Source organism: Thermobia domestica, chromosome 18 (genome assembly GCF_964235325.1).
Source record: "Thermobia domestica chromosome 18, izTheDome1.hap1.1, whole genome shotgun sequence".
NCBI lineage: Eukaryota > Metazoa > Arthropoda > Insecta > Zygentoma > Lepismatidae > Thermobia > Thermobia domestica.
The window spans coordinates 81,940,844-81,955,825 of record NC_137471.1 but is presented as its reverse complement, the minus strand read 5'-3'; the positions used below and the strand labels follow the sequence as shown (position 1 = coordinate 81,955,825).

Sequence of the window (14,982 nt, the reverse complement as noted above, 5' to 3'; positions counted from 1 at the left end):
CTCGAAAATCACTTTTGGAAGCAGTGTTGCCAGTCTTTCTTCAAGTGTTGAAAGTTCATTCTCGTAAGCCACTACAGCTTCTTCAGGGCTGCAAAATATCTTCCCACGCATGCGATCTTTCATCCTGGGGAACAGAAAAAAATAACACGGGGCCAGATCAGGGCTATACGGCGGATGAGTCAAGTTTGACCTCCGTAGATTCTAAAAACTGAATTGTGATGTTGGACGTGTCTGCGGACGCGTTGTCATGATGAAGCAGGATCCCACGCAATCCAGTTCTTGGACGCCGTTCCCGAAGCTTCTGGAACACTTTTGTTATGCAAACAGTGGTGTACCACTGAGCAGTAACAGTCCTTTGTTCTTCAAGTGGAACAGTTGCAACATGCCAGATTTGGAGAAGAAAGTTGCGACCATCTTCTTCCCCACACTTAGCGGTCGCTTCACTTCCGTGGGTGGATTTTCGTCTGGAAAGATCCAAACTGTAGACTGGCGTTTATTTTCAGTGTCAAATTGATAGATCCAAGTCTCATCACCAGTAACAATGTCAGAGACGCGTAGAGAATTGCCTCCATCAAATCTTGCAAGCATTTCTTCACACCATTCCACACGCATGCGCTTCTGCTGTTCAGTCAAAGTATGAGGCACCCAACGAGATGAAACCTTCCCGATCCGAAGATGATCATGAAGAACTCTTGTTACTGCTGGCGATCTAACGTCCACTGTAGATTCAATGTCCTTGAAAGTTGTTCGAGGATTTTTTCGAATCATTTGTTATACAGAGGCAATGTTTTCATCTGACACAGCTGTTGCCGGACGTCCAGCTCTCTCTTCATCTTTAACCCTTTTAAATTCTTGCCTTTTTCGGCGTTTTTCTTGAGTCTCAGATAAGCAGCGACAGTGTCATCCCTATTTACCCTAGGATCATGGTTCATACCTCGTTTTTCTCAGAATGGAACAGCCTTTCAAACAGTACCACTTACATGTCCCTATGATATACCAGAAGGGAATTATTTGAGGGAAAATCGGAATTTTTTGCCCCCAAAAAAACTTCTTCAAAGTTTGGGGCCCCCTGAGGCTCTAACGGGTCTGCGCACAAACCTCCCAAAATTCGGAAAAATACTACGTAGTGTACTAATTACTTGTGACAAATTCAAATTTCCTGTCTTGAATAGTAAGGGCGGGAAAATTTTTTACCCATGTTGAGAGAGCATAAAAAAACGCCCAAAAATTCCCTAAAATGCACCCTACAAATTTAAAAAAAATTCTGACACGTCCCTAATGATCGTAAAATTATGGTTCATACGTCGTTTTGTTCAGAATGGAGTAGCCTTTCAGATGGTATCACCCGAATGTCCCTAAGGAGGGAAACATTGAGGAAAATAGGGATTTTTGCAGAAAAAATCCCTTTTTTCCCGGTTTGGAGTCCTCTGGTACGGCCCTAGGTAAACATAGAGATCCAGAAATCTCTTCCAAAAATACTACATATTGTACTAACTGCTTGTGCCAAATACCAATCTCCTATCTTGAACACTAAGGACGGGAACTATATTTTCCTCTTCTGCGAATATTCCCAGAATATCCCAGAATACCCTATATAAATTTCAAAAATTTCTTGACACGTCCCTAATTATCGTGGGATCACGATTCATACACCATTCTCTTCAGAATAGAGCAAGCTTCCAGATTGTATTACCCTCATGTCCCTCGGTTGTCCCTAAGGAGGGAAAAATTGAGTAAAATAGGGATTTTTGCTGAAAAATCCTCTTTTCCCGTTTTGGGGTCGTCTGGTTCGGCCCTGGGTAAACATAGAGATCTCGAAATCACTTTCAAAAATACTACGTAGTGTACTAATTACTTGTGCCAAATACCAATTTCCTATCTTCAATACTAAGGACGGGGAAAATATTTTCTCTTCTGAGAATCCGAAATTTCCCAAGGATACTATACAAACTTCAAAAATTTCCTAACACGTCCCTTATTATCATAGGATGATGATACATACGTCGTTCTCTTTACAATAGAGTAGGCTTTTAGATGGTATTACCCGCATGTCCCTAGGACTTTTCTAAGGAGTTACAAGTGAGGAAAATAGGGATTTTTGCAGAAAAAATCCTTTTCCCCAATTTGGGGCCCTCTGTCGCGGCCCTGGGTTAACATAGAGATCTGGAAATCACTTTAAAAATATTACTTGTGCCAAATATCGATCTCCTATCTTCAACACTAAGGGCGGGAAAAATATTTTCCTCTTCTGCGAATATTTCCGAAATTTCCCAAAGATACTATACAAACTTCAAAAATTTCCTGACACGTCCCTAATTATCGTAGGATGATGATTCATTCGTCGTTCTCTTCAGAATTGAGTAGACTCTCAGAAAGTACCACTCAAATGTCCCTATCATGTAGCCGAGCGGAGCAAGAATCGCGAAAGTGGGATTTTTGGTCAAAAATATCCCTCTTTTACCCTTTTGTACCTCTGAACCCCCCTTCTGTGTTGACGAAGAGATCCGAAAAAATTCTCGTAAAAACTAATGGATCCACTAATTGTTTATGGAAAATGTTAGGATTCTAGGATTAAAGATAAGCTCACCAAAAAATGTTGAAGTTAGACCTCAGTAAAAAATGGTAATTTGTAAATTGATGACGTCATACCCCCCTATGTTCTGACGCTCAGAAGCGTATAGATCCTTACAAGGCTTTTTTGAATGCCTCCTCTCTTGGAAAATTAAAAAAAACGGAACTAAATAGCATTCTTAGTTCTCTTTTAATCGAATCTTTAAGACACTACAATATCGGTCGAAAACTTAAAAGGGTTAAGCGATGTCCGGCCTCTTCTGAATTCACCAAACCACCGAAAAATTGTAGCACGGGATGGAGCAAGGTCCCCAAATGCCCCCTGCAAACGGTCAAGGCTTTGTGTCTCGTTCAAACCACTTTTGAAATCGTAAAGGATCATTGCCCGAAAATTTTCCCTTTCGAGCTCCATTCTAGACAGCCGAATACTGCTCACATCAACAAACAAGTCAAAGCGATACGGCCACGCCGATAAGCGAGGCGAGTTGAAACTTGCTTCGTTTCTTCGCTCTGGATACCACTACCGAACACAATTGTTGGAATTCAAATAATGTGCCACAACAATGCGTATCCCAAAACTTTCGTAGTGACCCTCGTATACACAGATGAATCCAACACCTGTGCATATAATTTCTTTCTTAATGTTCAACTTCTTGCGAAACTCGAAGACTGGATATAAAACCGCTATTTGACTCTTGTGATAGTCGCAAATATCTCAAGACAATGGTGGTTATGTTTGTACAACTGCAAGGGAATTATTCATTCATTATGAATTTGTTTCTGAGGAAAAACTGCCACTACAATTTTGTATCTGATTATTCTGGAACGTCCATGGAAACAGAAAAGTATTCTCCGAATTCGATCCAAACATTTAGTACTTAGAAGTGGTTCCTTCGACATAATACTGCACAGAAATGAAGTCTTTCTGTTTAGCGTCCCACGATTATGCACTTTATGTAAGGGAGACTACGATTAAGTTAAGTGAATGACGATGGAACAAATGGTGAAATGAGAATATGGGAGGAAACGGAAATACCCCAACAAAACGCAAGGACACGATGTCCACTACAAACTTACTTGACCGGGATCGAAGCACGTACCCCAGCACCACAAGTAAGCGCTCTACCACTGAGCCAACGTGCCCTTTATAATAATGCACAGGTTCACTAGGTTGTAGTTATACATTAACTTTTGCCTCAAGAACAGATGTACTCATTCATTCATCCTACTCTCCAGATCTGACCCCTTTGTTCTGAAAACTTACCACTGAAAGGGAACCTATGGAACGACGTTATAAATGTCTAAAAAGCTATACTATTTTGAGTCTAAAGGCCACACCGTAGGGCTGTTTCAATCTTTGTGTCAAAGGGATGTACTTCCATTAATGTTTTTTAGTACTTCTTTTATGGTTATCTAATCCCAATCTCATCAATGTATTTCAAAGTTCGTTCTTTTAATAACTTGCTTTATTTTTTTAATCAAAGTTTATTACAGTCTTCTACACAATTCTTTTAGATACAGTTTTACTCACCTTAAGGAAGACGGCTTCCACGGTGTCAAAAACAAATTGACATTTTTTTTCTTCCTTTTACAGAAACCATAGGAGCAGAACAAGTGCTTACAAGATTACATACAACAAGAAATGCAATAACTAACTTTCTCTTTGTCCTTTTTAGCTTTTGGTAGCAGCAGAACGTTAAGTTATAACGATGAACAAGCTTAGTTCCAGACAACATGTTAATTTGTTCTACTTTGTCTGCACAACACACGCAGAAAAAAATGTAAAAACTAATATTGTAACAGAGGTCGTAAACTGATTTACAGTAATAAAAAGCAAAACATTTTCAAATAATCTGTTTTCAAGCCGGTCAGAAATAACAGATGGGCAAAGCGTCTGATCTACATATATTTACAGGAAAATTATACAACTGCAATTATTCTTTTATGTCCATTAAGTTTCCTTATGTCCGATATATGGCAACTAATATCACCCCTCAATAACGTATTTACAGTGAGGCACGTCTGAACTCTGCAAGAGAAATTATACGAGCTTTCCAAAAGATCAACATATTTTTATATATTTATATATTAAATCTACTTCAATTCACAAGCTCTATACAACTGTTTAATTACATTCCCAAGCCAATTACATAAAAAGGTCCTGAAATAAACATGTTGATTGTATATTATATATATACTTTACTATTATATACACGCACACACATATGTATATATATATTTATATACATAGTCTTCTGAATTTTAACATTTACTATATTCGCAGTATAAATGTAGAATCTTTAGCAAATAAAATGGACGCTGCAGAGATATCACTTAACAGTGAAATTAGATGCCACGACACTATTCTTTAGTCATTAATTCAATATTTACATGTATATTTGGTGAAAGATAGCGATTAAAACGAAGAAAATAAATGTATGGACTATGTTGTTGGTGTCTTCCTAATGATGGAATATTACATAATATTCTTCCCAAAACAGTCACATGGCTTTATAACTAAAAACGATAACACTTTTCGAGAATAACGGTGAAAGAACAATGCATCAATTCGTAATTTAGACTAATATGTTATACCGGAAGGGAAGAAAAGCTAGTAACACTGGGCTCATTCGGCCAAGTTTAACAACTGAGATGGTACTGACAAAATGAGAAACCTATATACACGCTTCTTATATCAAATAAAAGGATAGAATTTCTTAGCTATTGACGGAAAACTAAAATGATTGGCTGTACTTAACATACAGATAAATACCAAACATTGAACTTTTATCTGTACGTGGCACTCCCCCCCCCTATAAATATAACATTATTATGCTTTAAGTGGGGGGAAAATACATATTCCACCGCCTTGCATGTTAACTCTTGCTAACAGATTTATCCAAAAAGTACTGGTACTGTGAATACGTACCGGTATAGCCTTCGTGTTAAATAACAAAGAGGACATTCATTTGTTTTATTAATTATAAAAATATCGATAAAGAAACTTTTCCCTGGAGCTATGAGTGATGCACACCCCCCTTGCTATTATACGAAGTTAGTGGAACTTCCTTTTCTACCTCGCTTACTAAGAATGGCCCTTTTGAACACTCTCTTTGCACTGGTCATTCGCAGTTTTAATTTCAGTCCAAGTTACAGGGCCTAGATAAAAAATTTCCGACATTTTACTTCGAGAAATACATAATATGACATGAAAATTATATTGAACTTCTTATCTGGAATTCTTACCATTATAAAATAATGGTCTTTCAAATTTCAGTATTACTTAACTACAGAAAAAAAGACTATGGCGCAAATTTTATTGTATGACCAAATGAATCATACTCTACTCAACATGACTGTATAACTGCCATTCTTCGAGTTATATATGTGCATATTTTTCTTGTAGTAGCATAATCTCGCAATATTTCCGCTAACAGTTAATTTAATTTACTGTTTAAATTCTGACTGAACCACAACCTATAATCCAGAGTGTCTTTTTAATATTTTCAACAGTTAATTGTGATCTCTTTCAGTTATTTTATCAATTCTTCTCAACTACCTTTTACAATACTAATTCCAAAGTGCTGTCAGTTTCCTTTGCTCACAGACTATTATATGAAATGATGTCCTGTGGGTTTCGAATTACCAACTGTGATACCAAGAAGAATGAGCTCACGATCTTTCTTACAGCCAGGAATATTACAGCTTCCCAGAATTTAAAACCGCTATATTTTAGAACTACGAATCTGAAACGATGACTTCTTAAGAATTGAATAATTTGTTCTTTCATCGAAATTGACTATCTGCGCGATTTCAAGCACAATATCTTTTGACTAGTTAAGTACAAAACCTATTGTTTTCATTACAAAGTTTCAAAACTTGCACTGAAACTTAACTTCATTTTCACTCTCTACACTTTCCAGACACCACACAAGAATGATTTGTTAACGAGTACTGGGGGAAACTTGCAAGAACCACTTGTAAGGCAGATGGACGCAAAGAGACTATACGCCACCTATTTCACTGAGCACAGTTACCCTGCTCCCGAAACCTACGAAAAGTCACTTTTCAAGCAAGCAACTACATACAAACATTCTTTACAATTTTCACATGAGACTATACACAGGAGCAATAAGAAAAGTTTACTTTCTACAGAAGAAAATAGTTATAGCAACGAAGTAAATAATCACAACCACAAATAATGTACATTCTATTTACATACGCAGTATTTATGAAATTTACTTAGTGTACAATGCAATTTGCATAATGAATAGCTGAAACTATTTTCTGCAACTAAAATAAAATAAAGCTTATATATTGTTAATGTTTGACTGGTTCTTAACTTTCAATAGCCATAAAGCCGGAAGCCGATATATAGAATAGCGTTCAAATAATTATGCGTGCTTTAGGTCTTTCAACTGGGATGAAAGGAACAACATATACTAATACTAGTGTGTAATTTAGTTGTAGTATATTTGTCTAACATCAGTGAAGAAATAATGAAACTTTTTTATAGCTATAACTGAAATTTCTGTAATTCGAATGGCTTTGTGCGTATTGAAATACCACAGATTCTATTAATATTGCAGTATTATCATCGAAGGTAAATATTTATTAGGTGCCACTAAGATTTTTAGATAACAGGAGATAATATAATCTCGCGTCGCAAAGAGAACTGAATCTAGGGCATCCAATTGGTACGCTTTGTTCCTTTTGGTTACTATTCATTTTTCGAATAAATATCACTCTACTTTTTTTTTTTTTTTTTTTTTTCATGCAATTGAAGAATTTCTCTTAAAATTTCTGCTGTACTGATTTTTTCTTTCTTTCTCTCTATCTCTGTTCCTGCAGTTAGAAACTTAGAAGCCAGTGACGAAGCATATTAACAATGAAGAAAAATGTATTAGAAATTATAAAATGGTGCCACTTAAATAAAAATAAACTCCTTGATAATGCACTTGCTGATTACGTTTATGTCAAAACTTATCAACATACATTCTTACTTTATAATTAACTTGGTCAACGCTTGTTTAGGAACACGTAAACGAGGTTAAAGGAAAAACGAATGTGGACAAATGTAGGAAAATTAAAGAGGGCGTGTAATGTATTCTCATCCTTCTCAGAAACGGTATTGTCTTCAGCACAAGGACCTAGCGCACCCAATTACTGAGAAATGCGAGAATACAGGGTTTATCCTTATTCTTTCTTGGCTTTTTAACCTCAGCTATGAATAATAAAGAAACATGGATGGGGACATTACTAAGTATTACAAGTGATTATTATTCTGTTTCCTTAGTGCGCTCAAAGACAGAAGAGGTTGTAACTACTCTCTCTACGGCTCACAGCTGAATTGGAAATTAGGAACTAATTAATGGCATTGTTATTCACACGATGGAATAAATTTTAGTGAATAGACGTCTCTTCTTATCAATAACGCAATACTGGAAGACAATAAAGAAACAGAAAACAAACACAATTTTTACTTGTAATAATAATTCTCCTAAGTCCACGAAATGCTTACTATACACCATCAAAATTTCGGCCATTACGGCTGAGTCAAGATAAACCAGTTACCACTGACTGGTAAATAATTATACCTGTAGAAAATGGCTAATACATTAGATACCAGGCAGCACTAATGAAATTAAGGTGATTCAAATGTTTCATACACAATATACATACATACATACATATATAATATATATATATACAAAAAACACACATTCACACACACACAAACTTTGTCTCAACACGAAAAAAAAAAAAAAAAAAAAACGTCAACATAACACTTACTGTCTCCTCTACTAATCAACAAAATGAAAGAAAAAAAATCCGGTAACTGATACTGCTGAAAAGTACGCACGATTTCATTTTTACCAATGTGAATGAAAACATAACGATTTAAAAAAAATTTTTTTTCTTTCTTTTCTGTAAAATAAAATGTTCACTGAGCTTGATGTTTTCTCTTTTTTAAAAATAGACCGTTTATGACGTATTTGTAACAAGAAACAATATATATGATATGATAATAAGATGCTAAATGATGATCGCTCCTGCCGAATCCTTCTTCCTATTAACCCCCGTATCACAGATGTGAAAGAACAATTTTTCTTCCTTTATATATATATATATGTTTATACTAATTAACGTTACTGCTTTACTACTCGATTAAGCCTAATTAAAAACACAGCACGTCTCATTATTTCAACTAATGATATTTGTTTTCTATCTCTTTTTTTCTCCTTTCTATAATTTAGCTTATTAAGTGCACTTCTCTACTTTTGAAATAGATTAACATCACATTCCAACAATCAACAAACGGTGAATATAACAATTATGTTGTCCTTCTCTAATCTTAGGAATAAACTTCTGGTATAATATATTGTCAATTGAATATATATTATATATATAATATATATAATTTTATTATATATATGTATATATATAGAATTTATATTTTATCACATCACCACAAATCCTCTGCTCGCAGAGAAATTACAATAAAACTAACATAAATATTCACAAAGTTTCGAAACCTTCAAAATAAAATCTTCAAATGGTGCTTTCCGCTGCACTATTTTAAGTCATTCAATCACATATTAAAAACGTCTTAAATTATCTCCACACACTGTTAGTTGATGACTGTCAGGCACTATCCACATATTAGCTCGAATAATGCTATGCACAGTATTATAAAGATTACAATTTACATTATTTCTAGTCTTCACAAAAAACACAATCTGTACACATTCTACAAAAAGCACTCACATTTATAATTATCTATTTTTGTCAGGCGGTTGTGATGTACCAACCAATGTGTCTCCGCGTCGATAGTACAGCAAATAGGGAACTCGGGGTATACGAGGTTTTAGCACTTGAGGTTCTGGTACAGATTTTACTACACTATCATCATATCTCACCCACCCTCCATATCCGGCGTGGTAAACGTCAGTGATGTAGTGGCCCTTGGTGGCTTCTTTGCCGTCATGGTAGACAACTGTAAGACAAGAATAAATAATATATAAGCAAACTGCATTAGTTTGGATGCTTTACAAAAACGCAAACTAAGTTTAAAAAAAAGTAAAAAAATGAACGCCAGTCTAAAATAGTAGCCTTTCTAACGACAGCCACTTGCTCACAAAGCGATGCCGACTCCGTGTGCGGTTTCTTTTCATACTGTCCTGTTTGGTTTTCCTCTCCCTTGAAAAGTAACTGACAGCCAATAAACTGAACACAAATTGTTGTCAAATGTTTGTCAATGATTCTTTTTCTTTGACACAACCTCCCCCCCACATACTGTTAGAAACATGGGTGGAAGAGGGAGAGAGAGAAAAGGGAGCGAGGGAAAGGAAGGTACTACGTTTGGCAACGTTTAGCTTTTTCTTCTTCCAAAGGGACCACAAACTTTATGACGGCTTCAGTGCTAAATTTAAAGTCTCCCGACTGGCTATCGTTGGACGCGCTTCCTATAGATAATCATTTATCGCCTATTTCAGGTAAGATGATAGATCAAAATAAAATACGTTCCTCCTCACGTGTTCTGATAAACGTAAATTTTGGTGTTTCTCTTTCCACCATCACCATTTCTCCCCCCTCCCTCCCCCCCTCTCTCTCTCACACACAAACACATTATTCACACACTATTATACTACGTATTAGTACGATAAGTAACCATCTTCTTCATAACTGTAAATTTTATTAGGCCTTAAATGGGGAACGAGTCCTTAGCCTGTTCCCGGAAAGTGAATCGAGAAATGCAGTCTTAAAAAAAATCTCGGGAGTAGTCACTGAAAATGCATTAGAAAATGTATGCTTCCTAACTAAGACCAAACACATGAGAAGTATTTGGCCAACTCTTGAAAGCAAATTTTTTTTCTTCCACAGATGTAACGCAGATACAAGCAAGAATTGGTTGCAAGTATCCGCTGACTCTCTGTGGAACCTCTAATAATATAACAGTACCCAGAACTACTAATAATCATGGAAAGGTGTGGTCGGCCAGGCGGCTGTTCAATAATGTCTGTATATCAGCTTCCACGTCATTACTCTTCTTTGTAGGCTAAAGTTCGCTAACTCTTACTTTAAGTATCTTTCCAATCGATTCGCAGTTAAGATTGACTAGAGTGGGCGAAAAAAAAAAAAAAAAAAAATGATTTACTTATGAACTACAAACAAGCGTCTGTGATTTACACATGAAATGATTTACTTATGAAAATTATTACAAATTGTATCGTAATTAAGTTAGGTTACATAAATCAAGTGTTCGAAGTGTACTCCACAGTTTTCAATGTAAATTATATGTTTTAAATACAAAAGAAGATATTATATCACTAATATTGTTGGATGATAATTTATCGCATTCAAAAGTTATATGGTATTTTAAATATTCTAGATTTGTAATTTATCTTCCATTATTTCCCTGCACATAGAGTCTCAGCTCAATAATTTCGTGATGATTGTAGTAATGTAAGCATCAGCTTTAAAAAAACGAACACACGTTCATTCTTTGATAACTTTTATTCATTGTAAACGACTAAATTACAAATTAACAATATTTAAATTCTTTATAAAATCACTTCTTACAATATATTACTAATGAACCAACAGCGTAATGTACTGTCTTTGTCAACTACTGATACTCTACTCAACTAAGAACTGAATACTAGTAGTATCAGGCGACTTATGGCCCACGCTATATTACGAGCCTGCATTGAAATTCTGACTCACGACCACACACTAATTAATGGGTTAAACGTGTGCACATATTGCTAAGAACTACTTAAGGTAATTACGTCATGTTTTTTGTAGTGCTTAAAAATACATTACTACTTTCATAATTGTACGACAGGAAACAAGGTTTCACAAGTCCCGTAGACTTGACAGTGCTGTTGATTCCAAACGGATAACTGTACCAATATGAGTAACCTGTCAAGGAGTGGACGAGATGATTTTGGACTTCACAACGTTGCGGCATCATGTTTAACAAAGCAGTTAATTGATTACAAGAGGTATCGATTCAGGGAAGGTGCAGTGTGTTCCAAAAAGTCCACAGAAATAAGTTCTAGTTCACAGGATCATTAGAAGTTTAGTATACTGATTGGTGTATCTGCATCTGAAATCGAAGTGACTCAATCGGGGATATCAATGTGGCCAAAGTCCTTAAAATTAGAACAGCTGCATAATACGGAGTCAGTGCCAGTTTCAATAATTTAATATATAAAATGCGTAAATACTTATAACTAAATCTTAAGAATGATACAACACTTTAAGTGCGGAAGATTTTAGGGATTCAAAAACCGCTATGCTGGGTTTACATTTAACGAATAACTACTTCTCATGCACCAGACTAGGTGAATAAGCCTAGCTATAAAATTGAAATATTTCAGTTTAACGTCCCACAAGTATGTCCTGTGGACTAAAGGAGACGGATGATTAAGGCAAGTGCATGATTAAAAATTTCGAGGAATGAGACTGTGGGAGTACCCAGAGAAAACCTACGGACATGTTTTCCATCAGACTTACTTGTTCGGGAGTCGAACCAGGGACCCTACGCACCAGAGATAAGTGCTCTACCATTGAGCCATCACGCCCTCACCGTAGCTATATAAAACTGGAGTAAATTTGTAATACATTCATATAAATTTGAAATATATGAACGTGTGGGCCAGTGGTAGTGTGTGATGCACATATGCATGGATATCTAACAGACTCATTCTTTGCGAGGATACTCACCGAAATTACTAACTTATTAAACTCCACAATAAAAGCCGACACTTTATTTTCAATAAGAAGCACTTCACACAGTACGCCCTTCAGATGAGACTGTTACTGGCATCTGAACGAATTTGGCAAGGAGTATAGTCATATGGAACCCCTTTCTTGGCCTCCAATGTAAATACTGACGGCCGCAACTTTCCATGGTGGCTGAACAACTTTTAAAAATTGGCATGAACTGAAAGATTAGCTAGTTGGATAACTTTGGAGCTGAGCGCCTCTTTCAACACCGAAGCTAAACGAGATGTGTATCTACAACTTAACGTGTGATCCAATCAGAATTTCCACCCAAGAATCGAACCTGGGTCTCCCGTGCCAAAGGCTATTATGTTAACCATATAGCTGTAACGGAGTTCTATGAACCAAAAAAGAAATTAGTATAGTTAATCATGATATTCCAAGTGAAAATACTGAACTACTACTCAAATTACGGAAGCAGCTGCGAAAGAGTTTAGGCGTCAAGGAAGAACACTGGTCTGGCGCAGAGTAACAGTAGGTCATCAAAATTTGAAGTCTGATGAATCTAGTACAAGTTGTTGTTATTGGATTTAACGTCTCACGATTATGCTCCAGAGACGATAGATGATGGTGATGATACCTAACGGAATTCTGTGGAACGAAGAAAGTGTAAGGATACGGAGAGAGCCTTGAGAAAGTCTACACACAGGTGTTTGAGTTTAAGTTATTTCATGTTGATGTGACTCACCATGTGACGTCCAAGACGCTTTTCAATCCAGTAGGACTTTTAAGAGGCCTCATCCCGGAGAAATTAAAATATCGCTGATTTTACAGTAATTATGTGATATCTTTAAATAGATAAAAGCTAACTGAAATGTGGAACAAGAGCGTCCTAGACAATATTATTTTGCGTGCGGCACAGTTATTACAAGTCACCTAGTCGCTTTCCGTTTTCAGCCGTTTAGAAAAGCAAAAAGAAATGCCGATTTTCAAAATGGCTCGAAATCGAAAGCAGATAAGCGAGTCGAGATAAAGGTTTCTCATGTAAAATGATATTGTCTAGGGCGCTTTTGTTCCATATTTCGATTATCTTTTATCTATTTGAAGATACACATAATTACTGTAAAATTAGCGGTACTTTAATTTCGCCGGGATGAGGCCTCTTAATTGAACATTTCTATGCAATATATAGGAGTAAAACTTACCTGCAAAGAGCTTGTACTGTCTCTGCTTCTGACTATACTTGGATTTATTAGAGGACATAAGTTCTACAAGTAGAAAAAAGACGACATTAATAAATGTTTCGGTTCTGGACATAGTGATTTAAATCATTTTTAAACTATGACAATACACACAAGAAGTTCAAAGTAACAAATATGTCATTTCATAAACGAGTACCACAGAGACCTATTGTTAACTTTTAAAAATACGAAATATGTATCGTGGGATCCTTGTTAAAATATCAAAGTCCCTTCTTTATGCTACTGTGTTATACATAGCAAAGGTAATAATAATTTAGTTATTTACTACTAGTAAAGACAGTCTCATAGGTACTGACTGTACTGAGTGGTGCTATGAACAACGTTTTCCTTATAATAAATAAATAAATAAAAAGTGGAACTTCCATCTAAGCATGAGTAGTTCCAACACTATGGTTGTGGACTATATACTATTACTTTTCAACATGAACCCTACGGTGTAATAACTCATATACAGAAATAAAAGGAGTTATTAATCACTACTGGTAAATCATCATACTTTGGGTTTTAACGTCCTGTTTGTTGGCACCAACATGACAAACATATTACTACTAAAAGATATGAATATTACGCGGCAAGAAGTTAAAACTGCAAACAAAGTTATAATTTAGTCGATTCGTACTTTAAGGAATAGTGTATGCTGCCATACATTTGCCACAATGCATCGTTTATACTGTACAAAACACTTATAAATATCAATAATTTGAGTACATTACTTTTTTTTTTTTTTTTTTTTTTAATAAGTTCATAGGTAATATACACAAGTGATGTAAAACGATCATTCGCGGTAATACATACAATTTAGTCTATGTCCTTTTTACTACAGAAATTGTGCTCAACGAAATTCCGTGTACGGTAATTTAGTTTTGTTGAGTCCGAGAATTATTAAACTCTCATTTGCTATAAAGATTCTCAAAACTTACTAATAATTTTCATGACGCCAAAGTAGTCTGAAAATAAAATGCTAAGATGCTTTACTCCGTTTGTTATTCATCTCCACTGTGCACTCGCATCAATTCTACATAATAATTGTCTTTTTTGAAAATACATTAACATTTTTCACGCCAGTTCCTGATATATATTGACGAGACATTGCATATTGTAAAACACTTTAAAGCATAAACTCGTGTATTTTCGTACATTCCCAAACAATAAACAGCCCGCATCTTATGTTACAATTTTTTACAACCAAGCAAAAAATGTGTTAAGATTTCGCAGAATTTTCAACAACATGAGGAAATGGGTAGCGAATTAGTCAAGACATTAAATAAGTTTTGTATGCTCCCTTGTAAAACCAAATACAACAAACAACATATTCGGCTAAATCGGAAGCAGTTTCTTCTACCACAGATGTAACGCAGATATATACAATTCCACAATGCATTAATCTGCTGACTCTCTGTGGTATAGCTATCAAAAA

At 35.6% G+C, this 14,982-nt stretch overlaps 1 protein-coding gene across 2 annotated transcripts in view; it reads right to left on the bottom strand.

Annotated features, from left to right (window-relative positions):
- Positions 1-4,019: 4,019 nt before the first annotated feature.
- The window catches only part of Usp10 (ubiquitin specific protease 10), an 84,034-nt gene continuing 73,071 nt past the window's right edge, over positions 4,020-14,982 (bottom strand). For both annotated transcript variants that reach the window (XM_081746495.1, XM_081746496.1), the window contains exons 9-10: positions 13,509-13,571; positions 4,020-9,568 (exon numbers count right to left, since the gene is read on the bottom strand). In XM_081746495.1, the coding sequence (XP_081602621.1) occupies positions 9,348-9,568; positions 13,509-13,571 (284 nt within the window). In that variant the 3' untranslated portion in view covers positions 4,020-9,347. The remainder of the gene's footprint in view (positions 9,569-13,508; positions 13,572-14,982) is intronic.